The following is a 26,743-nucleotide window of genomic DNA, read 5'->3' on the forward strand; positions in this document are numbered from 1 at the left end:
TCTGGCGAGGAGGACAAAATGACGTAAGCAGCTTTACGTTCAAACCAGAAATGGCGTAACACATCTGCGCAGGCTGTTGGAGTCCGGCGGGTTAGTTGCAAAAACGTTGTCTGATGTAGCTTGTGTGTGAGGCAAGTATTGAAGCAAGCATAGCACTTGGTCACACATGAAATACACAAGCAGCTACAAAGGAAGGGGTAGAAAAGGATAAATCATAATAAACCAGTTTTAGAATGTAGATGCTAAATTCCTGAGGGTCACCAGAAGTATAAGAACTAAAACTGATTGCTTTGCCAATAGCTTCTTCCAAAAGACTTAGTCATTAGCTCCTTATCATTATATAATATGCAACATATATGTGACGTGTATTCAAGAGAGCATTTTCATTGATGCTTAGTAACTGTGTGTGTGTGTCAGTGTTTGTGAGCGCAGGCACTTGGACTTAGTAACAACGTCTGTAGATTCCTTTTTGTATTTGTATACAATTTTCAATCTTTGATTGTTTTTTATGGGGTAATATCCCAAAATATTCCTTGTGACCCTAGCACACTGTAATAAAGACATTCTATTCCATTGTGTTCTATTCCATTCTGTTATATTCCATTCTATACATGTAGGTTCTCATGGTAGCTTGTATTCCCCAGAATATTCCTTATCAACCTTGTGTGTTTATTGCTTACACAGACATTCTATTCTGTTCTATTCCATTTGGATTCGCATGGTGGTCTGCTGTCACAGGGTCACATAAGAATCTGGCTGTGTCAACACAAAGTGAAGGACACAAATGTCTAATGACAAAACATTCATCACAGAAACGATCAAAAGTCTTCACCTCCTTTTCTGAGTTTGGCTACCATTTAATCAAGGCAAATGAAAAAATGTCATCTGAATTCTGGCTTGGTGTTCTATGTGACACTGTCCATTCTGGGTCACAACATATTTTATACATCAGCAAATGGTGATGCTACTCAAGATGGACTGAACACAGTATTTTAGATCTTTATTAATATTATGTAGCTCTACTGATGAATGTGTGTGTGTGTGTGTGTGAATGCACAAATGTTTGCTTTCATACACTATGTGAACACTGGGCTGGAAAATGGAATCTGACAAATTCAAAATGTACACACACACACACACACACACACACGTCTATGTACACATACATTTACACTGAATGAAGAATAAACTGATTCATGTGTCTCTTTTAATTAACATTCGCAAAGAGCCATACACTTCACAGCTTGCAAGAAAAAAAAATATCAAGAAATAGCCCATTTTCCCAGTGAACTGAAATCTGTCAAACATTTCAGCAAAATGATCAAACCATTCATACTACAATCAAGTCAGTCATAACAGCTTTCTTTCAGTAAATCACATTTTATCACCAGTATGTGCAGCTGGGTTTATTTTTTTAATTTTCAAAATTTTCAGACACACACACACACACACACACACAGAAACACGCCCATATTCACCACCACAGTAACACACCATATTCAAATGTTAGCCAAAGTTAATACTCAGTATTACAAATATACTAAGTCACACACACAGTTATTTGTTACTTCTTTATGATTTAATCAGCACACTTCCATTGTTGAAAATGCACACACAAGTGGAGTGATGGCCTAGAGGTAATGCGTCCACCTAGGAAGTGGGAGAATCGGAGCACGCTGGTTGGAATCACGGCTCAGCCGCCAATATTTTCTCCCCCTCCACTAGTCCTTGAGTGGTGGTGTGGACGCTAGTCATTCAGATTAGATGATAAACCGAGGTCCCGTGTGCAGCATGCACTTTGCGCACGTAAAAGAACCCATGGCAAAAAAAGGGTCGTTCCTGGCAAAATTCTGTAGAAAAATCCACTTCGATAGGAAAAACAAATAAAACCTCAAGCAGGAAAAAATACAAAAAAATGGGTGGTGTTGTAGTGTAGCGATGCGCTCTCCCTGGGGAGAGCAGCCCGAATTTCACACAGAGAAATCTGTTGTGATAAAATACAAAATACAACAAGAGGATAATACTACAAAATACTATCCTCATGACTGTGCTAGAATTCCTCCAACCTAAGCATTTCAAAAACATATGGAGCTTCAGTTTCATTACATCGTTAACACAGTTTGCTGTGCTGTGTGCAAGATAAATTTTCAGAAAAATGGAAATATCATCTCTCTCTCTCTCTCTCTTTCACACACACATACACACACACACACACACACACACACTGAGACATACCTGATCCTAACATACCCCCATCAATTTTTTCACAACACACACCCACAGCAGAGGGGCCAGGTTACACCCCCACACCCCACATCCCCATTTCACTCACTGTCACACACCCACACACACTTCACCACCATCCCACACCCAGGAAGATCAAGGGAGTGAATTCTGCTTGCTTTGCAGTCATCTTTTCTGCAACGCTGAGCTGAACAGAGAGAGTGATACTGAACATACAGTGACTGTGTACGTCAACACATCATTAGCACCCAAAATTTGTATGAGTGCACTTCATCAACACAGCAGACAAGGGGTTGATGCTCTGTATCAAGCCACACCAAGAACTTCATAGAGTAACGCTCAATGATCTCAAGTTCGTACTCAAAGGCACCAGTCAAAGAGCTTCGGTGGTTGATCTTTACTTTACCAACAATCATGCTATGTAGGAAATGAATGATGAGTGCCCAAAAGCCAGTTGTCACCCAGCTCTATAAAGGCAGGCAGTCTGTTTTGCAAATGACTGTTTTTTGAAATGTGCTTGGAGTTTGGTCTCAACCAAAAATAGGTGCAATGTATGTATCAATCATATGAATAATAATGTTGTTAGCTGCAGAAAATGTCTGCAAATTCTGTGGGTGCATTTCAGCTTGTTTGAAACTAATTTTCATATCTGAAAAAAAAAAAAAAAAAAAAAAAATCCAAAACTTCAAAATTATTATTCTGACTTTATTTACTGAAGAAACTTTGATGAGCAAGCTGGAAGGTAATAATGCAGATGGTAATGATGCTGTGGAGGAAAAACAACAAAACAAAACAAAACAAAAGGTGAAAATCTGTGAGTCTCTCATCATTTCTTCTTCTTGTTGGCGTTTTTCTTGGAGCGCACAACCTGTCGATGTTTCTGGAAAGACTGCACTTTGGCTTTTTGTCGACGCTCTTTGAGGATTTTCTCCTTGGATTTGAGCTCAGAGCGGCCTCCCTTGAACTTGCGTTTGGTGCTGCCCCCTGGCTGGTCGCCTGTCTCCATGCCTTTAGTGTGCCCTGCAGACAGACAGGGATGTGCCGTTGAACAACCTGTTGTCTAATGCTTGAGAAGGGCATGGTGACTAACCACCCATGGTGTCCAATCATGGGTTAAATGATCATTTTTTTTTTTTTTTATTCCTTTGTGTACAAACAAAAAGGAAATTTTCTTCCTAAAATTACATTTAAGTAATATACTTACCGTGACCCACTAGTGCAGACTCCAGCAGGGGTCTGATTCCTATCCTGTGGAAGCTACTACCCGCCTATGCGGAGAAAACAAAAGTAGCTACTGCAGATAACCTCCCAAAGAAAACAATAGTTTCTTGGTGGAGGTATACAAAATCAATAGTGGATAAAGTCATCAAATTTACATTAAATTGTTGTAAAACTAACTGAGTTGTGAAGATTCAAATTAGACAATGCCCTGACATATCAACATACTTCTTTTCTTACTTTTTTACAATGATATTCTTTTTAAAAATAAAAACACACACTTAAACTGGAAAACAAAATAAATTTCTATCAGTGCAGGTATAAGAAAAAAGAAAAAGAGTACATTTGTAATAAATGTTAGTGATCATGTTCTAATGACTATACTCAGAATCTACATGTAAGATTAATGTGCAAGGTCAGCAACATGTAAAAGTTAACATAATATAAGCACTGATTTGTTGAAATGTGTTGCTCTTGTTAACTGAAACAAGGATCCAAAAAGCAAATGAAGCCAGGGATTTTCAGTTGGCAGATTCCACCTCACCTAATTTACCCAAATCCAGACAATTCTGTCACATACCACCCACATTTCTCACCCAAATCCAGACAATTCTGTCACATACCAACCCACATTTCTCACCCAAATCCAGACAATTCTGTCACATACCAACCCACATTTCTCACCCAAATCCAGAAAATTCTGTCACATACCACCCACATTTCTCACCCAAATCCAGACAATTCTGTCACATACCAACCCACATTTCTCACCCAAATCCAGACAATTCTGTCACATACCAACCCACATTTCTCACCCAAATCCAGACAATTCTGTCACATACCACCCACATTTCTCACCCAAATCCAGACAATTCTGTCACATACCAACCCACATTTCTCACCCAAACCCAGACAATCCTGTCACATACCACCCACATTTCTCACCCAAATCCAGGCAATGCCATAATATATCAACTCACATTTCTTGCCTCTGGTACCGGTGACTTGCATGCCTCGTTTACCTCCCTTCTGTTGGTGCCTCTTGCCGGGGTGGCTGGGTCGTTCGTCGTCACTGTCATCATTTTCCTCCACCTTTTCCTTGCTCACCCACATTTTGTATGTAGGCTGTGTTAAGGATCACTCTGACTGCCAGGTATCAGGGTCTGTACTTTTTTTCTTCAATGCAAACTTGTATTCTGTGCCCCTTAACTCCTTTCGCCCAATGCCTCAGCAGTACTTGAGAATGGAAACCTGATTCATCAAATTGGTTTTTCTATCATTCAACCAAGTTTTAACAAATAGGGAAGGGATGCAACTTTCTGACAAAGTTTGGGTGCAGAGCATTTTCAAGAACTCTTTTTGCTACTTTTGTTTATTAGATTCAAAGCACAAACACTCACAACACAAGCACACAATGTATGATGAATAATAATTCAAGTGTTGTGGTAACATCTCCAAGAGAATATGGGGGTACAGGATCAAATTCTACACTCACCACACTTTTCTCCCCTTCACTATGAGTGGTGGTCTGGACACTAGTCATTCAGATGAGTCCCTTGTGCAGCATGCACTTAACACATGTAAAAGAACCCACGGCAAAACAATGGATGTCCTTAGAAAGATTCTGAAGAAAAATCCACTCCAATACATGTAAGTTCATGCTTGTGACTGAAGCTTGACTGAAGGACACAGGAAATGAATGACAAGCACCTAAAGGCAACTGTCTGTCAGCTCTTACCTGGTAGGCAGCCTGTTGTGCAAATAACTCCATGTTTGTAAAGCACACAGAGTTTGGTCTCTGACCGAAAATAGGCAGTGAATAAGACTCACTGATAACAATAAGCAAGGATATAGACTGGACTTGTAGGAGGCTGGGATCCAGTTTCCACTCTCTGTCTTCACTTTCTTCACTTTGCCTTCAGTGCTGTCCGTCACAAACCTCTTCCGCTTGCGGTCCCTGCCCAGCAAACACAGCTCAGTGTTGAACACGCATACATGTTACAAACATACATGTAGATTCTATTGTTTTGTTTCTTGATGTTTTGTTCATACTAATCTTTTGCTGTTAATGTGTAGCTGTTTGGTGCATGGGGAGTTGAAACTCTGAGAGGAGAGAAAAACGTAAAAATAAACAAGATTAAAGAGAAAACTGTGACAGGAATGATTAATTTTAGAGATCACATTACATAAAAAAGAGAGAGAAACATGAGAGACACAGAGAGAAAGAATGTCAATGTTCTATTCATGACAGACCATAGCCCCTCATGTGGTGGTGTGACATTAAAGTACAGTAAGATCATCCAAGGCCATACGACAAAGCACAAAATGAATTTCATTTTCATATGCATCTCTACGCAATGGACAAATAAGTTCAATTTCAGTATGAGGTCTACAACAAAAATGATGAAGAGTAATATCAGACAAGCCAAATCTGAATCTTGTCATAATAAATTTCAAGTGTTTATCTATATATGCTGGAACGCAGTGCAGGACAGAGAGACAGAGAGAGAAACAGTGTCATCACCAGAGACAGAGAGAGAAGCAGTGTAATCACCAGAAACAGAGAGAGAAACAGTGTCATCATCAGAGACAGAGAGAGAAACAGTGTAATCACCAGAGACAGAGAGAGAAACAGTGTCATCATCAGAGACAGAGAGAGAAGCAGTGTAATCACCAGAGACAGAGAGAGAAGCAGTGTAATCACCAGAGACAGAGAGAGAAACAGTGTCATCATCAGAGACAGAGAGAGAAACAGTGTAATCACCAGAGACAGAGAAACAGTGTCATCATCAGAGACAGAGAGAGAAACAGTGTAATCACCAGAGACAGAGAAACAGTGTAATCACCAGAGACAGAGAAACAGTGTCATCATCAGAGACAGAGAGAGAAACAGTGTCATCATCAGAGACAGAGAGAGAAACAGTGTAATCACCAGAGACAGAGAAACAGTGTAATCACCAGAGACAGACAGAGAAGCAGTGTAATCACCAGAGACAGACAGAGAAGCAGTGTAATCACCAGAGACAGACAGAGGAGCAGTGTAATCACCAGAGACAGAGAGAGAAGCAGTGTAATCACCAGAGACAGACAGAGAAACAGTGTAATCACCAGAGACAGACAGAGGAGCAGTGTAATCACCAGAGACAGAGAGAGAAGCAGTGTAATCACCAGAGACAGAGAGAGAAACAGTGTAATCACCAGAGACAGAGAAACAGTGTAATCACCAGAGACAGACAGAGAAGCAGTGTAATCACCAGAGACAGACAGAGGAGCAGTGTAATCACCAGAGACAGACAGAGGAGCAGTGTAATCACCAGAGACAGACAGAGGAGCAGTGTAATCACCAGAGACAGACAGAAAAGCAGTGTAATCACCAGAGACAGAGAGAGAAGCAGTGTAATCACCAGAGACAGACAGAGGAGCAGTGTCATCACCAAAATCTGAGAAATCTGAGGTTAGGTGGGGTATGATAGGAAGTCAAACCCAAGTGATGATAAGATAAAGCGGTGGAAGAGGGGGGCATGCGGAAATCAAGGTAGGAGGTTTGGCAGTGATACGCTGCATGGTCAGCAGAAAAGAGAAAGTCATCATACATTTCTGGATTTCGCTCAGAACAAGTCTCCACACACCGTCATATGAACACAAAATGGAGCACAAAACAGAAGCACAGTGGACAGGGTGAGCCACATAATGAACACTGCAGTGTCCCCTCCACTGTAAACACGGCCTGGAAACGGTTCACAGCCGTGAGCTTTACTCGCAGATTTATTAATTTTCTTTGTCATAATTTTGATGAAAATTCCAGCAAACTGACCCACTGCACAAAGGTAAGTCTCTAAATTGACCGCCATGACTATCAGCTGCTACAAACAAATAAATGTGTGTAGTCAGTCTAATCACTGTGAGAGAGAAAGAAGTAGTGTAATCACTGAGAGACAGGGAGAGAAGCAGTGTAATCACTGAGTGAGAGAGAAAGAAGCAGTGTAATCACTGAGGGACAGGGAGAGAAGTAGTGTAATCACTGAGGGACAGAGAGAGAAGTAGTGTAATCACTGAGAGACAGGGAGAGAAGCAGTGTAATCACTGTGAGAGAGAAAGAAGTAGTGTAATCACTGAGGGACAGGGAGAGAAGTAGTGTAATCACTGAGAGACAGAGAAAGAAGTAGTGTAATCACTGAGGGACAGGGAGAGAAGCAGTGTAATCACTGAGGGACAGGGAGAGAAGCAGTGTAATCACTGAGAGACAGGGAGAGAAGCAGTGCAATCACTGAGAGACAGGGAGAGAAGTAGTGTAATCACTGAGAGACAGGGAGAGAAGCAGTGTAATCACTGAGAGACAGGGAGAGAAGCAGTGTAATCACTGAGAGACAGGGAGAGAAGCAATCACTGAGAGACAGAGAGAGAAGCAGTGTAATCACTGAGGGACAGGGAGAGAAGCAGTGTAATCACTGAGGGACAGGGAGAGAAGTAGTGTAATCACTGAGGGACAGGGACAGAAGCAGTGTAATCACTGTGAGAGAGAGAGAAGCAGTGTAATCACTGAGGGACAGGGAGAGAAGCAGTGTAATCACTGAGGGACAGGGAGAGAAGTAGTGTAATCACTGAGGGACAGGGAGAGAAGCAGTGTAATCACTGAGAGACAGGGAGAGAAGCAGTGTAATCACTGAGAGACAGGGAGAGAAGCAGTGTAATCACTGAGAGACAGGGAGAGAAGCAGTGTAATCACTGAGAGACAGGGAGAGAAGCAGTGTAATCACCATCGGCGTGTGTTGTTCAGGGACCGCATGTTATTATCATCATCCCCTGTGAAGTCCAGCACAGCACTGCTGATCTCGTTCTTGAAGCCGTCAATCTTGTACCTGTGCACACAGACAGAAACATGTACATATACACACACATGGCTTTCCCAGCCCTGGAAATGATTTTCCTATCATTCCAAGACCCTTCCAGACTTCCACAACTCTGTGGGAACCATGGAAGGAGGAGGAAGACAGCAGAATGAAGAGATGCTTATCTACTAACACAGTGTCTGTGAAGGTTTGGGTTCAATCCCAGTCTAACCCTTTCTCCCGAGTTTGACTGGAAAATCAAACTGAGCACCTAGTCATTCGGATGAGACAATAAACCGAGGTCCCATGTGTAGCATACACTTTGTGCACTGAAAAAGGAGCCATGGCAACATGACTGTTGTTCTCTGGTAAAACTCTGTGGAAGATATCCACTCTGATAGGCACACAAATATATATGTATGCACTACAGGCCTGACAGGCACATTGGGTTATGATGATGATGATATGGGTACTTATATAGCACCTATCCTCAGTCAGAGACCAAGCTCTAAGTGCTTTACAAACACGGGGTCATTTGCTCATTTGCACAACAGGCTGCCAACCTGGGTAGAGCCAACTAACGGCTGCCATTGGGTGCTCATCATTTCTTTCCTGTGTCATTCAATAAGGTTTCAGTCACACATACATACACACTCAGACAGACATGCAACACTGATGCTGCTGGTCAGGCATCTGCCTAGCAGATGTGGTGTAGTGTAGATGGATTTGTCTGAATGCAGTGATGCTTCCTTGAGGAAGTGAAGAAGTGAAAAGGAAGACGAGGAACTCACCCAGCCTCAGTGTGTGTGTTTGAAGGTTGGTACTGCACATAGTTCTGCTCGTCCCTGGCTGTCCTGCTCTTCTTCTTCTTCTTCTCCTTGTCTGTACTGTCGGAACTCTGCTTGAACACCTCCTGTTGGTCAGCAAGACACCATGCTTTAGTCACTGACATGATTAAATTAAATGAAAGAAGCAGTCCATATAGAGTGTGTAAAAATGTGTGTTCACTGCATCACCCACACACACACACTGATACACATACTCATAATGTTTGCTAAGTATTCAACTATTTATCAAGGAACTGTAATTACTGATAGTGTTTGCTAAGTATTTTATTAAGTAGGAACTGTAATAAGATTTTCATAATGAACAGTGAATTTCTGGGTACAGCCAATAAAGAAATTTTGAGTCTTGGGGGAGGCGCTGGGGGGTGGGGTTGATCATTTGTTCTGGAATTGCAATGTGTTAGATGGAGATTCGTTCTCTGAGCCAAATATGTGGCTATAGCTCAAATTCAACGAAAATATATCATTCTTTTTGTATATCATGAAAAAAATCTTTACATCTCACCAGCAAATCTTCCTCGGGGTCACTGGCAGGACGACTGGCTGACGACACATGTGACAAAGCTGAAGCAGCAGCAGAAGACGCCTGATTTTCTCTGGCTTTCTGGATGATGTGATCGTGAGCCTCCCTCTTTGCCCGCATCACAGAGTGGCTCGTCTTCTTGGCTGTAGCGTTGATTTCGAAGATGGTCTGAAACCAGATGGAAGTGTCACATTTTGCTGGGTTACAGATGATCGAGCTTGGATGATGCCCACATTCTCTCTCTCCTGATGCATGTGTTCTGTGGAATATATTCTGTATTCTGCAGATCCATATGTATTGTGGGGGTAATACCACATTTTGTAAAGAGACACTGATTACAACAACATTAATTTTGTAAAGAGACATTGATAACAACAACATTAACGATACCAATACATAATTCTTCTATGGCATGATAACCAGTACTAACGCTGCTCAAAGCACCTAACATGATCCAGTGAAAAGCAAACATGATACAAAAAGAGAAACCTGGTGGTGAAAGAGGGTCATGCAAATGCTTTCTTTTTCACGGTGATGAGAGAAACCAAAAGTCAAAAAATCCTTATGCTGTGGGCGACATGTATGGCATGGTAAGTCATGGCCACTCCGTTCTGCAGCAGGACTTGTGTACACACTCTGTACCATGTGTACTGATTTATCTGGTTACTTCCCATGGACTGAGTAAGGATAACTAGTTCAATACAGCAAAGAGCACACTCAGTTTCACTTTTTCAATCACTTGAATTCCTCTATGTTGTTCATTGTTGTTTCCAATGGGGCTGAACATGTTTTTGATGACTTGTGTGTGGTTTCTTTTTTGTGTAAAAAGCATGGCTTCAATGGTGCACCCAGTTATTGTGGGACACAGAAACTGCAGTGCAGCGGCACTGGTGGGGTACAAAGTGTTACATCTGAATTATATTACAGCTTAAAACAACACCAAACAGCTCAGGTGATATATGCTCAGCTGTGATGCAGAAAGAAACAAAAACAAAACAAAACAAAAAAAAACCAACAACAACAAATGAAAGAACACAAAAGACGGAAGTACTGACAAACTTACTGCTCTCCCCCTGAAGTTCCTCAGCACAGACAAAGCATGCTGGTGAAAATCATCGGTATTGTCCACCAGTTTGTCTGAAAATCAAATCAAATCACATTGAACAGAAACACTGCCTTCAAACTTCAAAAGAAATTGTTTTTTTCTTTTTCATAATTTAGGTTTTCACACCAACAACTTCACAATACCTGACAATAATAACCAACCTGTATTTGTTTCTCAGCTTTATCCCACAAACTGACATGCTTGTCAGATTCTAACTCACCTGCTGGACCGAAAATAAACAAAATAAAAACTTGTAGCTACAAAAATGAAGAAAAACGGATTTTAAAACATGCCCCCCACCAACACTCACTGAAGACAGGGTGGAAGCCAAAGTCAGCCTTCTCTTTCTCCAACGCCTTGGCTCGCTTGATGGACTCTGACGCCGCTGGGGGTCGTGACCTCAGGTACTGTTTGTAGGCGTTCTCACTCACCCGCTTCTGGTTCTCCTGCAAATGATGATGATAATGATAATTGTAATAACAGTGATAATGATAATAAGAATGATAATTGTAATAATAGTGATAATGATAATAAGAATAATTGTAATAATAGGGATAATAATGATAATGATGATGATGATACTAATGATGATGATAATGGTGAAAACTGTGATGATGATGATGATGATGATGATGATGATGATAATAATAATAATAATGATAATGATAACAGCAATGAATAATAACAATAATGATGATGACAATAATAATCATAAGAATAATACTGATAACAAGAATAGTAATGATAACAAGAAGAAGAAGAATGGTATGTATAAAGTGATAAACCAATAAAATACACATGTTGACTTGCAAAGAAAAGTTAGCACCACACAAATATACAGATAATGGCACAAGCGCATAGTTTCAGTTTCAGTTTCAGTAGCTCAAGGAGGCGTCACTGCATTCGGACAAATCCATATACACTATACCACATCTGCCAAGCAGATGCCTGACCAGCAGTGTAACCCAACGCGCTTAGTCAGGCCTTGAGAAAAAAATTAAAAAATAAATAATAAAATAATAAAAAATTAAAAATTAAAAAATGAAATAAAATAAAATAAAAGCGCATAATCATAGTAAATGCACACATCTGACACAGTTGCAACAACGACAACAACAATTATCACAATAAAAATGATAACAACAATAATAATGATAACAAGGATAATAATAATGGTATGTATAAGTGTAAACCAATAAAATACATCCGTTGATGTGCAAAGAAAAGTCAGCACCACACAAATATACAGATAAAATCACAAGCCCATAGGCAAAGTAAATGCACACATTTTGCACAGTTACAACAACAATAACAACAATAATGAAAATGATAATAGTAACAATAATAATGATTACAACAATAATAATGATAACAACAATAATAATGATTACAACAACAACAACAACAACAATAATAATAATAATAATACTATGTATAAAGTGTAAACCAATAAAATACACCCACTGACTTGCAAAGAACAGTTAGCGCCATACAAATATACAGATAAAAGCACACATTTTGCATAGTCATAAATATTCTAAACATTTGTTCTAAAGAGGACTTTGCTGATACACTATAATCATCTGAAAAATGTACAAATTGTTTGTGATGTCTAATTTACTGTCAGTAAATCCTATTTCCTTCTTTTTATCAACTGAAGATTTCTTTGCTGAAAAGGTGTTTGATATTAATTATATTGTCAGTCTCCAGTCACCCAAATCATACACCATAACAAACACACAGAAGCAGAAGTCATCTTTCCCTCACCAGATCCACTGATTCACTTTTCACCAATTGTAATTCATCCCCCTGGTCGTTGATGACGCTCCTTGGTATGTTGCCAAAGTAACCGTCTTCATCTGAAACAGTGAACACATAGCTTCACCGTCAGCATCAGACCAAGGTTACACACACTTGCTGTCACACAAGAATTATTCCCTGAAAATCCTACCATCCACCCATGCACTTTCTTTCTTTTCTTTTTCTAATTTTACATAGTGAAAAGAAACTGAAGGGTACAACCACACACACACACACAAACAAACACACACACACACTGAAATATTCACATGCACACACATACAGAGTTTTATATATAAAAAAGAAGTTCATCAGAGCAGTGAATCCACACCCACTGTGTCCAGGGCTCAGCACAGGAAGGCAGGGCCCAATCCTCTCCTTCTGCCATTTTAACCTTCCCCAACCGATCAGGTACCCGTTCACACCATGGCAGAATGAGGAAAATTGAAATAAACTGCCTTTCTCCAGGACACACCACCACGCTGAAATGGGACCTCCGACTGATCACTGGCGAGCACAGGATCAGGAGTTCAGTGCCGGACCCACTGCTACAGCACTTCAATCAAGTCATCCCAAACCTTTATGGATGATTCTGCTACAGCACTTCAATCAAGTCGTCCCAAACCTTTATGGATGATTCTGCTACAGCACTTCAATCAAGTCGTCCCAAACCTTTATGGATGATTCTGCTACAGCACTTCAATCAAGTCGTCCCAAACCTTTATGGATGATTCTGCTACAGCACTTCAATCAAGTCGTCCCAAACCTTTATGGATGATTCTGCTACAGCACTTCAATCAAGTCGTCCCAAACCTTTATGGATGATTCTGCTACAGCACTTCAATCAAGTCGTCCCAAACCTTTATGGACCCCCACAGCAACATCTTCATCTTATCCATTATCTCTAAAATTTACAAAACAAAATATTCCCAATTTGGGGCACCAAAAAAAAAACAACAAAAAAACAGCAGCAACAACAAGAAAAAAAGAAACAAAAAACAAAATGCAGTGCAGTCTCCCTACCTTCCACCTGTCCTGACTGAGGCACAGCCTTCAAGGGGCGGCCCAGGAAAACGTGGAGGTCTATCAGGTGTGCCACTTCGTCCATGGCTACCAGGGAGTACGCTGTGCCACTGCGACCCGCACGTGCAACCCGACCTGCACGTCACACACAGCACAGAAAGTCTGTTGGGGGCTTCTTGCTTTGTTGTTCAGTAATTCAGATTAGAATGTCTAATTAGTCGGGGCAGCAGTTGCCTCCTCTGCTGTTCTGATGGTCATAGCTGGACACAACTATCATACATACATACATATTCTGACAGGCCATTGCCCTTAGAAAGAGGTGAACATGACCATAACAGAAACATATTCAAATTATTTTATTACATATGCACATTATCATTTAAATGATTTGTATACCCCCGAAAACAGAGTATGGCTGCCAACATGGTGGGGTAAACACAGTCATACACATAAAAGCCCCCTCGTGTACATACAAGTGAATGTGGTAGTTGCAGCCCACAAACGAAGAAGAAGAAACTCTTTGTATATATAGAGTATAAAAAAAAATTTTTTTAAAAGTGTGTGTGACCTGGGTTATACAGAGCCTAAGGGCAGAACTATGATGGGGATTGTTGGTTAGTTGTTTAGTAGTGATTCAGACTCAAATGTGTTATAAGTCAGGACAGCAGCTGCTTCCTCAACTGTGCTGATGGTCATAGTTGGACACAACTACATGTTCTAGCAGACCATGACTCCTAAGAAAGGGGTGAAGCTGACCATGACAGGAACATATTCAAATTATTATATATGCACCTTATCTTTCAAATGCTTTGTATGGAGAAATTTTGTTTAATGTCCCGTCACATATATCGGTGATTGAAGACATTTTGTTAAAGTATTTATGAATACATTTGAGTATTATCGGTCAGAAGGGGTGAGAGATGTGAATGAATGGGGGGGTTGGGGGAAACTGGGCAAGTGAGGGTGAAATGTGGGTGAAATTTGGAAAAAAAAAGAACAAAATTCTAAATACAATTATGCTTTGTATCTATAGATAGAGAGAGTGATAAAAAAAAACTGGGTGGGTGGGTGAAGGAGTGGGACAGAGAGTGTTGAATTTTGTTTAATGTCCCGTCACACATACTGGTGACTGTAGAGAGAGACAGAGTGTGTGTCTGATGGGGGTTTGTTGGTTGATTGTTAAGTAGTAAGAGAGTGCCTGTGCCTGTGCTAGTGTGTGTGTGTGTGTCTGTGTGTGCATGCGTGCATGAGCGTGTGCTCGTGCGCGTATGCATGCGTGTGAGCGTGTATGTGTGCATGCGTGAGTGTGTGTGCATGCATGCAAACATGCGTGAGTGTGTGTGTATAAATGTGTGTGTGTGTATGCATGCATGCTTGCGTGCATGTGTGCGTGTGTGTTTTCATGTGCGCGTGTGTGTGCTGTCAGACAACTCACCCACACGGTGGACGAAGAGCTTGGCCTTGGCAGGGAAGTGGAAGTTGACGACGTTGTCCAGCTGGGGGATGTCGATGCCACGCGCCGCCAGGTCCGTCACCAGCATCACCCTCACCTGCCTCTGCGTGAACTTGGCCACGTGGATCTTGCGCGCTGTCTGGTCCAGGGAGCTGTAGATGTAGGTGCAGTCAATGCCGCACTTTGTCAGCAGCTGCCACACACAATTATTATGTGACCATTTTACTGTTCACTTGGCATAAGTTTATATAAAGTGATTTTATTGACTCAAATTAAATGCAACTCTTTTTTTTTTTTTAATTCTTTAAAAATTTTGCAAAGACATGTATACAATACAGAGAACATCCAATAGAGAAGAAAAAAAAAATCAAAAGTAAAATATAAAAAGCAACAAAGCAATAACAACAACAACAAAAAACTTGTCCAATCATTCAGTCAATCAATGTTTACACAACACTGACTGCAGTAGTAATGATGATTTAAGACGATATTAATAATTAAGAGACCAGCTGTACATAGCAATAGCATCAGTTATGTCAACTATTACAGTAATGGCATCAAGGGTGAGGTGAAAGCGAGTGGCAGCATTGTAGTATCATGATAAGGAGCAATGAGTAGACCACTTCCACATTACTGGGGAAAAAAAAAGCTTATAGTTAATTAAATTGTAAAGACAACAACAACAACAATGACAACAAACAAACCAAAAAAAAAACCAACAAAAAACTGCTGGTACAAGTAAGGGCTGTTATACAGAATGGTTACTATGGAACAGGCGAAATTGTGATTAGTAACAGTTTCCATAATTGGAAGGTAATTTTTCCACTTTGTACGGAAAGCATAATGGTTCATCAGTATATAAAAATGCGATTTCACTTTTTACTGTTCAATGGACATAAAACTATACGACAATTGTATTTTTTATTGGACACAAACTTATACAATCATTTTATTGTTTATTGGACACATATCATATAATTATTTCATTATTTATTGGACATAAATTATAGGACAATGTTACTGTTTACTGGACAGAAACTTATACAATCAATTTCAATATAAAATGAACACAAAATAGAATATAATCTTACTTTTTATTAGATATAGATCATATGATGATCTTATTTTTATTGGACACAAAGAGTACAAAAACTTCATTGTTTATTAGACACAAATTACACAGTTTTATTATCTACTGGACACAAATTATGCAACAATCGTATTGTTTACTGGACACAGCGTATATGACAATCTTTGTTCGTTCGTTCTTTAGTTTAATGTCTTTTCACTGTAAGTGATATTAGACAAGCAATCTTATTGTTCATTAGAGACAAATTATACAACAACTGATTATATGACAATTTCACTGTTTATTCACTTCTTTGTTTACAAACAAAACAATAACATGTCAGCTGGACAAAGATGATACATCATTTTCATCAATGGACTATCACTGATGACTTCATACACACACACACACACACTCACACACACACACACATACTTACAGTGTGCAGATACTCCACGTGATGTTTGGTAGCGACAAACACAACGGTCAGTTCATTGTCACTGATGACGTCACGCAGAAGGTACAGCAACATGGCCTCCTTGTCATCCGCTCGGCATGACAGGAAACTCAGCTGGGTAGAGAAAAGGATTGTAAAGGATCAGCATATTCTTTTATATTTGTAAACTTTTCTCTGTACATGTGTGTAGACATTTGATAAAGCATATGTGACAAAACATCACACAATATGATACAACCCAATACAAAACAAAATTACAGTTATTTTCCAAAAAATGTTTTAGTTTTAATTCCACAGAGACATTCCCTGGCTGTCTGTTTAAAACAACTTGTGAATAGTGGTGATCACTGTTAACCCCTTCAGTGCTGCTGCCAAGTATGTCTGTCACGTGAGACAGACTGATCTCACAGGTAAGGGGGTCAGTCACACGAGACAGACTGATCTCACAGGTAAGGGGGTCAGTCACACGAGACAGACTGATCTCACAGGTCAGGGGGTCAGTCACACGAGACAGACTGATCTCACAGGTAAGGAGGTCAGTCACACGAGACAGACTGATCTCACAGGTCAGGGGGTCAGTCATGTGAGACAGATTGATCTCACAGGTCAGGGGGTCAGTCACGTGAGACAGACTGATCTCACAGGTCAGGGGGTCAGTCATGTGAGACAGATTGATCTCACAGGTCAGGGGGTCAGTCACGTGAGACAGACTGATCTCACAGGTAAGGGGGTCAGTCACATGACAGATTGATCTCACAGGTCAGGGGGTCAGTCACATGAGACAGACTGATCTCACAGGTCAGGGGGTCAGTCATGTGAGACAGACTGATCTCACAGGTAAGGGGGTCAGTCACACGAGACAGACTGATCTCACAGGTCAGGGGGTCAGTCATGTGAGACAGATTGATCTCACAGGTCAGGGGGGGTCAGTCATGTGAGACAGATTGACCTCACAGGTCAGGGGGTCAGTCATGTGAGACAGATTGATCTCACAGGTCAGGGGGTCAGTCATGTGAGACAGATTGATCTCACAGGTCAGGGGGTCAGTCATGTGAGACAGACTGATCTCACAGGTCAGGGGGTCAGTCATGTGAGACAGACTGATCTCACAGGTCAGGGGGTCAGTCATATGAGACAGACTGATCTCACAGGTCAGGGGGTCAATCACATGAGACAGACTGATCTCACAGGTCAGGGGGTCAGTCACAGTTATTTATTTGGACGTCTTCCTCTTGGGACTGCATGACTTTGGTTCAGCAAAATCAACACTGTAGATAACACAGACAGCAGTAACTGCTCTCAGAATTCACTCCATGCTGGTTAAGGCTAAGCAGTCCAGTGGTTTCTTCTGCTTCTGAATTCATGGGCCGCAACTCCTACGTTCACTCATTTGTACAAGTCCGCCTTTACATACATGTATGGCTGTTTTTACCATGCCATGTATTGTGTTGTATTGCGTTGTGTTGCTTTGCATTGTATTGTATTGTATTGTATCGTATCGTATCGTATCGTATCGTATCGCACTGCACTGTATTACCCTTTTGTCACAACAAATTTCTCTATGAGAAATTCCAGCAGCTTTCACAGGAGAGAGCATGCTGCAACCGTGTGAGCATCATCCTTTTTTCCCCTACCTGCCAGTGTATTTGTTTTCTTATCAAAGTGGGTTTTCTCTACAGAATCTTGCCAGGGACACTCCCTTTTGTTGCCATGCGTTCTTTTACATGCTCTAAGTGCATGCTACACAAGGGACCTTGGTTTATCACCCCATCCAAATGACTAGCATCCAGACCACAACACAAGGGGGAGAAAATACTGGTGAGTTTGGGATTCAAACCTGTATACTCAGATTCTCTCACTTCATAGGCGGACATATTACCACTAGGCCACCACTCCACACTGGCAGCCATGCACTGTTGTGGGTTAATACCTTCAGCTGGGCACTCAGCTTGGTGTCCACATCCAGACGGACAAGGGTGGGGTCGGTCAGACCTGCCTGAGCAAAGGACACCAGAGTTTTGGGCAGAGTGGCCGAAAATAACAATGTCTGTCGAGTCTCCGGCACACGGTGAAGGATCTCCTTCAGCTGTTCGGCAAAGCCCATCTCAAACAGTCTGCAAAGACACACACACACTAAATGCATGCATATAATACATTTAATAATTACTCATTTCAGGGGCTCCTCCTGGAACCTCCCATTCAGACAGACACCCACGACTCATCCCCTTAAACAACACAACAACCAAGCCCTCAATAACCTGACCTTAAGGGCTTTTTGCCAGTGGGTTGTTTAACTCCACAGTTAATATCATTGATTCTTATTCTTCTTTTTTTCTGTTTGTGACCTGAAACTCCCACGTACATTTTTGTACCATAGAGACGGCTGTCAAGTGTATGACTGTTTTAAACCAGACAAATTGGAAAGCCATACTCTGTTCTACCGGGGTGTGTAAGCAAGGTACATTCAGGTTTTCATAATCCAACAAACACTGACATTGATTATGGGGTCTTTAATTTGTGTAACTGATCTTCTGTGAGCATACATACATATATAGGGGTTTAAGGCATTCACAGACCTACACATGCTGACCACACATAAACTACCAGGCACTGATACTGGGATTAAATCAATGTTCCTCAGATTGATAGTTCAAGACTAACCGCTCAGTTATCGAGTCATTCGTGTTGAGCACTATTCTCTTGCTCAGAGCTGGACTCAGTAGTATGCAGAAGTCATGTCACACACACATCAACACTCATCCATACATACTTGCACACACAGCACACCCCACACTCCAACTGTGAAACTGACACCTGCAGTATCAACAGTACCTCCTGCACTGATACTTGACCCTAGTCAGGAACACAAGAAGACATGAAGACAGGCAGATATAAATGCATGCAAACATAGACAAGACACAGACATGCGCAGATGAAACAGAGACAGACAGACATACAGGTTAAGATAGCAGAAGGAGAGGATTGGGCCCTGCCTACCTGTGCCAAGCCCTAGACACAGTGGCTTTTAAAAGGCTGTGAGACCTTTTCTTTTCTTTTTTAAATGTCTCACCTGTCTGCTTCATCAAAGACGACGTAGATAATTTCCTTCAGGGTTTTGTTCATCTCCACCAGAACATGCAGCAGACGACCAGGTGTGGCGATGATGCTGTTGACAGTCAGACAACAACATCCTGAGGTTTAGTATAATAATATTGGGTGTTCGTAATGTGCTCTACATCTTTAGCACAGACAGCACTAATAATCAATATCACTACTGAAAATATGGTTACAAAAATGATCTATTTGGACATCTCCCCCTCCACACACACACACACACACACACACACATGCGCACATGCATGCACACACACATTTCTACATACTAATATAACAAAAGCACCCACCCCTACAAATATCCACAAAGAACAAAAGCACATACTTACATTTATCCTGCACAAATGCACATTACATGATAATTGTGAACACTGTCACACACAAACATGCCTCTTTCACAAACATACACTCACACATCATGTGTAATAACATGTACACACATACATACTCTCTGTCTCTCTCTCATGTACACACATACCACACATACTTAACTATGCAAGTAATCTCGTACACCTACACATTCACAAATGCATGCAAGGACACCAGACACACACACACACACACACATGTCCACAATAACACACCCACACCAGCACTCATACATATTAGTTTTCACCTCCCCACCCCTGCACACACACACACACACACACACACACACAAACACACACACACTTCAGTGACAGTAAAAAAACAGAACTGTACTCACATGTCTGGGTTCTGATGCAAAGCAGAGAACTGATCTTCCATCCTGTTGACAATGTTTTTTTTAAAGATGTGAGAGTCATGCCACTGAAAAACAGCTGCCTACAACATGGCCCCTAATCAAATCATGTTGTTTAAAGCCCACCTGACCACAGAGGGACCAACAGGGCTCCAAAAACTAAAAACCAAGTTTCAACCCCCCAAAACAAAAGAAATTCAGGCACTGTTCCATTTGCAAAAATCATGAAATAAAAACTTTTTCTTTCTCATAAGGGAGATTGTTTTTTCTCCCCACCCCCGATCCCAAAACTAAGTTTGCACATACGATATAAAGGCTGAAATATTCATAAGACAGTGTCACAGTTCAGAAACATGACTTTAACTTTTGTGATAATCAGTTTTGCTCCCTCGTAAGAAAATGACATTACAACGAAAAGAAAAAAAGAAAAAAAAGATATAAGATGAAACACGCACATCACATAAATATGAAAGCCTATCACAAGAACCAAATTTTCAATTCTTTATTTTGTGTTAATAAACAGGCAATTTTAAAAAGTAAATAACAAACAAATAAACATACAAATATTTAAAGAAAAAAATAACTTGACCATAATATCTGATGGACTGATGGCAAGGTTGCTAAATTCTTTCATTTACATAAAAATCAGCCATACATATCAACAACAAAAAATACAAAAAGAAAATGAATCTAATGCAATGAAATCTTGATAATAACAACAAATAGCATCATTTTCAACACACACACACAGACACACAGACACGCACACTTACTTGTCTCCGCCAAGAATTACTGCAGCTCTCAGATCCATAAACTTCCCCAGCTGAAATAAAACAAACAAACCCCCCCCACACACACACACAAATGAACATCAACTGATATCTTGTTCACAATGCACATCAGCAAAGAAAAACTGCCTGATCGTGATACAAATCATATTTAGTGGTGTAAACAATGACATGCCTGTTTTGGTCACAAAGATTCTTTCAAGATAAAGTTTTAAAGAATCATTATTTTACTTTGAATTAAATTCAAGTGGAATGTTTTAACAAATGTGCTTATCAGTGACATTAACAATGTATATTTTTTGTTATCAATAACGTAGAGGCCAAAATTTAAAAAAAACCTTCAAAACAAACCTGGGTCATTAGAAGAAAAAAACAACAACCTTTTCAGGGCTTAAAAAAAGGAATGTCATTTTTCACAAATTTCTAAAAACTAGGGGAGTAAAACCTGTATAAACCCTGTATAAGATCTGAGCAAAGCAACAAAAAGTGAATGTTGATCAACAAAACTAAAGTAAAGAAAGAAACAACCACCAACTTCTTTGGTGAATTTCAACGTCTGCAGGGCTAGCTCTCTCGTTGGGGACAGAATGAGTGCACGTGCACCCTTAGAAGAGTGCAGCTTGAGGCGCTCCAACATGGGCACAAGAAAGGCTGCTGTTTTTCCACTGCCAGTCCTTGCCATGGCAACCACATCTTTGCCTTCCATGATCAGTGGAATGGTCTGTGGGAAAAATACAAATATAATTAATTTTATAATATATATATATATATATGTGTGTGTGTGTGTGTGTGTGTAAATATTCAAGTCGCTATGTTAAAAAGACACTCAAAAATTGTGTGGGCAAGTTCCAGGGAAACATGGCGCACAACACTTGAAAATGAACTGAAGGAGAATGGTTATACCTAGGGGAAGCTGGCTATGACAGTACAAGATAAGCAGCAGTGGCAATAAGTGATGGCCTTATGTATGCCATATGTTGTAAAATATCAATCTTTTCTTCTTTCTTCTTTTGCAATTGTGGGCTTCATCTTCTATGTTCGCAAACAGATCTGCAAGTGGATTTTAACGGGTATGACTGTTTTCAACCCACCATACTACCTTTTCCTGGAGACAGAGAGAAAGGGACTGCATGCTGGGTATGATTGTGTATCTATAACCCACACAACACTAATAATGGAATTAAGCATGCACATTTGATCTTTTGTGTGGGTATACATAACAGTCAACAAGAAATATACAGTAACTTCAGTTGTCATCTTCCAAGAAACTGCTGCACAAAAATGGAAGATGTCCAGCAGGCCACTGCCACATGGGGATAAAAATCGCTAAAGGCTTATTTTGTGACATCAAGAAGAAATTGCAAAGGGTGTTATGCATGATTATACAAATGTATTCTGACCTTCCTCTGTATGGGTGTGGGCAGTTTGTATCCCTTCCTTGTGATGGCTTTGAACACTGCATTGGACAAACCTGAAAATGACACAGACATATGACAAGAGCAATAAAAAATACAAATATGTATACATTACATATTATACAGATACACAGGGACTATCTAACAAGAAGAACACAGAGTTGAGATTGATAGATTGTCGTTGAGAAGAATTCTAAATAATGCACTCAATAAATGAATACTAACATACAGCATAGCTTTCAGCTGCCATGCGCTGCCTTCATCAGCCATCTACTGAAGGCTGACCAGCACGTGAGTCCACACCATCCTCAGATTAAACTCTAGTAAACACTAAAGAGTGGTAACTCTCTCCATACAAGGTACACAACTTCAGTCAATGCTACATATGCTACCGATTCAGCCAGCACAGGTCAAACAAAAGATACATTGGAACAAATCCAGATACTTCCTCAAAAAAGAAGCTCCAGGCTTCTCCCTATACCAGTCACTTGACATGTGCATGCAGCAGCAATGACAGAAGAAATGTGCAAACACAGATTAGCTTTATATTCAAAACTTTTAATCCTGAATATGCTACACTGTAAACAGAATATACAGACAATATCGAACGAGCACATGGTTGCCTCAATATGAAAGAATGATGAGGCAAGGGGAGTAAATTATTAATAAACAATAAAGAGTGGAAACTTCAAGTCAATGCTGTATATGCTACCGATTCAGCTAGCACACAGGTCAAACAAAGGTACACTGGAACAAAACCAGACACTTCCTCAGGAAGCTCCGGGCTTGTCCCTATACCAATCACATGACATGTTACTAAACCTTTACTCCCATGAACACGCTGGAGATATATCTTTTGATTTTGTCTTGTCTTTCATCTTTATCAGAGCAGACATCAGTTTTTGGTTTGTTTCTTTTTCAGTTCAACTCATCAAGCCATTTCCTTTCAGCTTCATGATAATAACAACGACAACAACAATGCATTATGGCATGCAAAAACACCGCACATGATAACTTACAAACAAAAATTTACACCAAAACAACAAACTGAATAACTGCAAACCAATATGATTTATCACATCAAGCAAAAAATATGCCTTTCAGTTACACAAAACATACACATATAGTGATATAATCATATACATACATGCACACATACGCATCTACAATCACCAATATGTGTAACAGGATATTAAACAAAATTCCTCCTACACATATATTGTATGCATGCATGCATGTATGTACACACAGACTAATACAGACTGCATATGTTTTGTATGAATCATCACATCAAAAAAACTCAAAATACAACTTACAGTCACACACACACACACACACACACACACACACAAAGAATAAAGCAGATTGCAAGTATGAATCTGCACATCAAAACAGCACAAAATATGCACACGCTATAAGGAAACTTCCTTGGTTTGATCTGGCTAAATAGACAGAGTTGACAGTAGGTCAGAATGACTAGAAGTTGGAACAGACACTTGCTGGAAAAAGGTTTATTCTTTTGTCACCAGGTTCATGTTAGGCAGAACCAGGACACATAGGCCTATTTTCCCTTTCTGATGCTTTAATCTGAACCAGAGGACAGGAGTCTGGACAATAATGTCTCCCAGAAACATACCCATGGCCTGAAATCCACCAGATTTCTTCTTCTTCCTGTTCTGTGCCTGCATCAGTTTTCTCATCTCCACCTCCTCCCCACTGCTGTCCCCGCTGGATTCCTCGGCTGACGACATGATCTGTAACATCAAATATAATATTCATATCATATACATTATAATATATTCAGGGTACTTTAAGCATTGTTTTATGAACAGTCAACATGAGGGACTCAACAACCATGCCTGTAGTGTTGAGATGTTCAAATACACATTGGACAATGTTTCAGTTTAGGTACATCAGGGCACAGATTCATGTTTTACTAGTTTCCAGTTCTATAGGATATAAATAAAAGTCTTCAGTCAATCTGACAAAGTTTTAAACTGACTCAGAAAAAGGATCTGACATCCATCTCTCCCTCTCTCTCTCTCCCCCCCCCCTCCCCCCCCTCTCTCTCTCTCTTTGTATATACTATATATATACATGTATAACAGTATATGGATAAGCAAGGAACAGACTTTTCTTTATCCAGCCCTTGCCTATAAGAAGGGAAAAAAGCAAAAGAACCAAACCTATAAACAAAAGAAAAAAAAAAGAAAATATCTATCAAAACAAACTGAAAAAAACCTACATCACTACAATCAAAATTCCTGAATCCTACTTCCCAGTTTTCACACCCTGCACCGATATCCTGCCCATGCAGAGCAAAAGAAAACACACACGAGAGTAAATGAAAACAAAAGCATACAAATACCGCAGCCTGAACACACAGTTCTCCCTTTGTAATCAACCCCCACCTCAGCCCTGACACACAGACAGACAAGCAGGTTAACAGATGGACATTGATATTGACATTTTTTTTTTTTTTTATCCATTCAGCCTTAAAACCCATTAGACAAAGGTGGGTGGGGGGGGGGGGGTTACAATTTCAATGACAATTGTAAACAAATGAAATTCATAGGAGCACACACACACACACACACATACATATATATATATATATATATATATATATATATATGGATATAAACAGACACAGACATACAGATGATTGATGATTTATTAAATTTTTTATACTGCCAGAGCCTAAAATTAAAGCTATTTTGGCAGTAAATACAGACACAAACACATTCAGACATGCACATGCGTGTGCGTACAGCAACCACACGCGCGCGTGCGCGCACACACACACACACACACATTCACACACAGTGACACACACACACACAGAGAGAAGAAGAGGGAGAGAGAGCAACCATGCGCACACACAAGATCCATATACACTAATACAGGATCATCTTGAATGTGGACAGACAGACAAAGAGAACCAGATTAATCATCCAATAGCATAATCAATCATTCGTTCATTCATTCAGAGTGAGAGAGAGAGAGAGAGACTGAGAAAGAGAAAGGGGGGGGGGGGGGGAGATAGATTGTTGGAATAATAATCTACAATGGTTGACACATCAACTGATTTCGTGATTATCATCAATTTTGATTGAAATGTATTTTTACTGTCCAGAGTAAGTGGTTAAAAGATAATAAATTAAAATATATTAATGATGATAAGAATAGTCATAACAATGATGATGATGATGATAATAATAATAATAAACACAACAGAATAAATGCTGCTATATAAGAATTCAAAAAAGCATGAGAATTGAAGAATGCTAAATTTTCATCATTATTTAACCATAGGAAGAGTAGGACAAAAGGGAACTGCAACAAGAAAGTCAAACATGAGATGAACATGGTCTTTACAACTGAGTCGATGACAGACTGAGAGAAAGCGAGTCTGTTTTAAACCGCGTCCAGATTTTGAGAGGAAAAAAATGAAAAGACCACAAACCTTTTGTCCAACGATTCTATGTTTCTTCCGGATAACTTATCTAGTTTATAGGAATGAAATCTGGATCTTCTTCAACACACCACAACCAACACATGCCATGTGTGAAAAACCGGAAATAGTATACAGAGTGGTCTTTTACTTCAGAAACCGGAAGTTATCGAAAAGTGAAAACAACCGAACAAACGACCTAAAGGGTGTAGGCGCCAAAAGGTCGTTAAACTCCTATAGAACTGGAAAAGTGAATGATCATTCACGAATCTGACAGTCTCAGTTTCAATGAAGTGTCAAAGTGTGCGGACTGATCCAAAAATGCCATACAATATCAGCTGTATTTTTTTTTACACATACACTAATTCACACACACGCATGCACAAACACACTGACTCGGCATTCACCTGGCGCGCCTGTGTCGTGCGCGCGCGCACACACACACAAACACACACACACACACCAGTTACCACAACATACATATGCATACATACCAACGCTCACATATTGCCACACACACACATACACTGATACATATGTAGGCTACTCACCGCCTTACATATGGAAACTCATATTTTCCAGTTCCTTTCCCAGCATTATTTTCCCTTATCCAAGTCAAACTAACAAAGAACTGAAAGAAGATGTCAAACAAAACACGCAGAAAAAGAACGTAGTGCCACAAATT

General features: G+C 40.2%; 1 protein-coding gene across 2 annotated transcripts; it reads right to left on the minus strand.

The window, feature by feature from the left end:
• Positions 1-1,013: 1,013 nt before the first annotated feature.
• LOC143276809 (ATP-dependent RNA helicase DDX54-like) lies at positions 1,014-26,743 on the minus strand. 2 transcript variants are annotated; one of them, XM_076581461.1, is made up of 20 exons: positions 26,610-26,743; positions 24,241-24,358; positions 22,590-22,660; positions 21,725-21,910; positions 21,175-21,224; positions 20,387-20,428; positions 19,637-19,732; positions 18,497-18,680; positions 16,549-16,680; positions 15,023-15,233; positions 13,588-13,722; positions 12,532-12,623; positions 11,075-11,210; positions 10,723-10,796; positions 9,642-9,827; positions 9,083-9,204; positions 8,220-8,321; positions 5,312-5,419; positions 4,443-4,579; positions 1,014-3,264 (listed from the first exon to the last, which is right to left on the minus strand). In XM_076581461.1, exons 2-20 carry the CDS (start codon positions 24,353-24,355, stop codon positions 3,071-3,073), a joined length of 2,373 nt encoding a protein of 790 aa, XP_076437576.1. In that variant the 5' UTR covers positions 24,356-24,358; positions 26,610-26,743; the 3' UTR covers positions 1,014-3,070. The 2 variants fall into 2 exon arrangements, with proteins under 2 accessions (XP_076437576.1, XP_076437575.1); XM_076581460.1 differs by lacking the exon at positions 26,610-26,743 and adding an exon at positions 26,071-26,189 and having other exon boundaries at positions 1,015-3,264.

Source organism: Babylonia areolata, chromosome 33, assembly GCF_041734735.1.
Source record: "Babylonia areolata isolate BAREFJ2019XMU chromosome 33, ASM4173473v1, whole genome shotgun sequence".
In the NCBI taxonomy this organism is placed as follows: domain Eukaryota; kingdom Metazoa; phylum Mollusca; class Gastropoda; order Neogastropoda; family Buccinidae; genus Babylonia; species Babylonia areolata.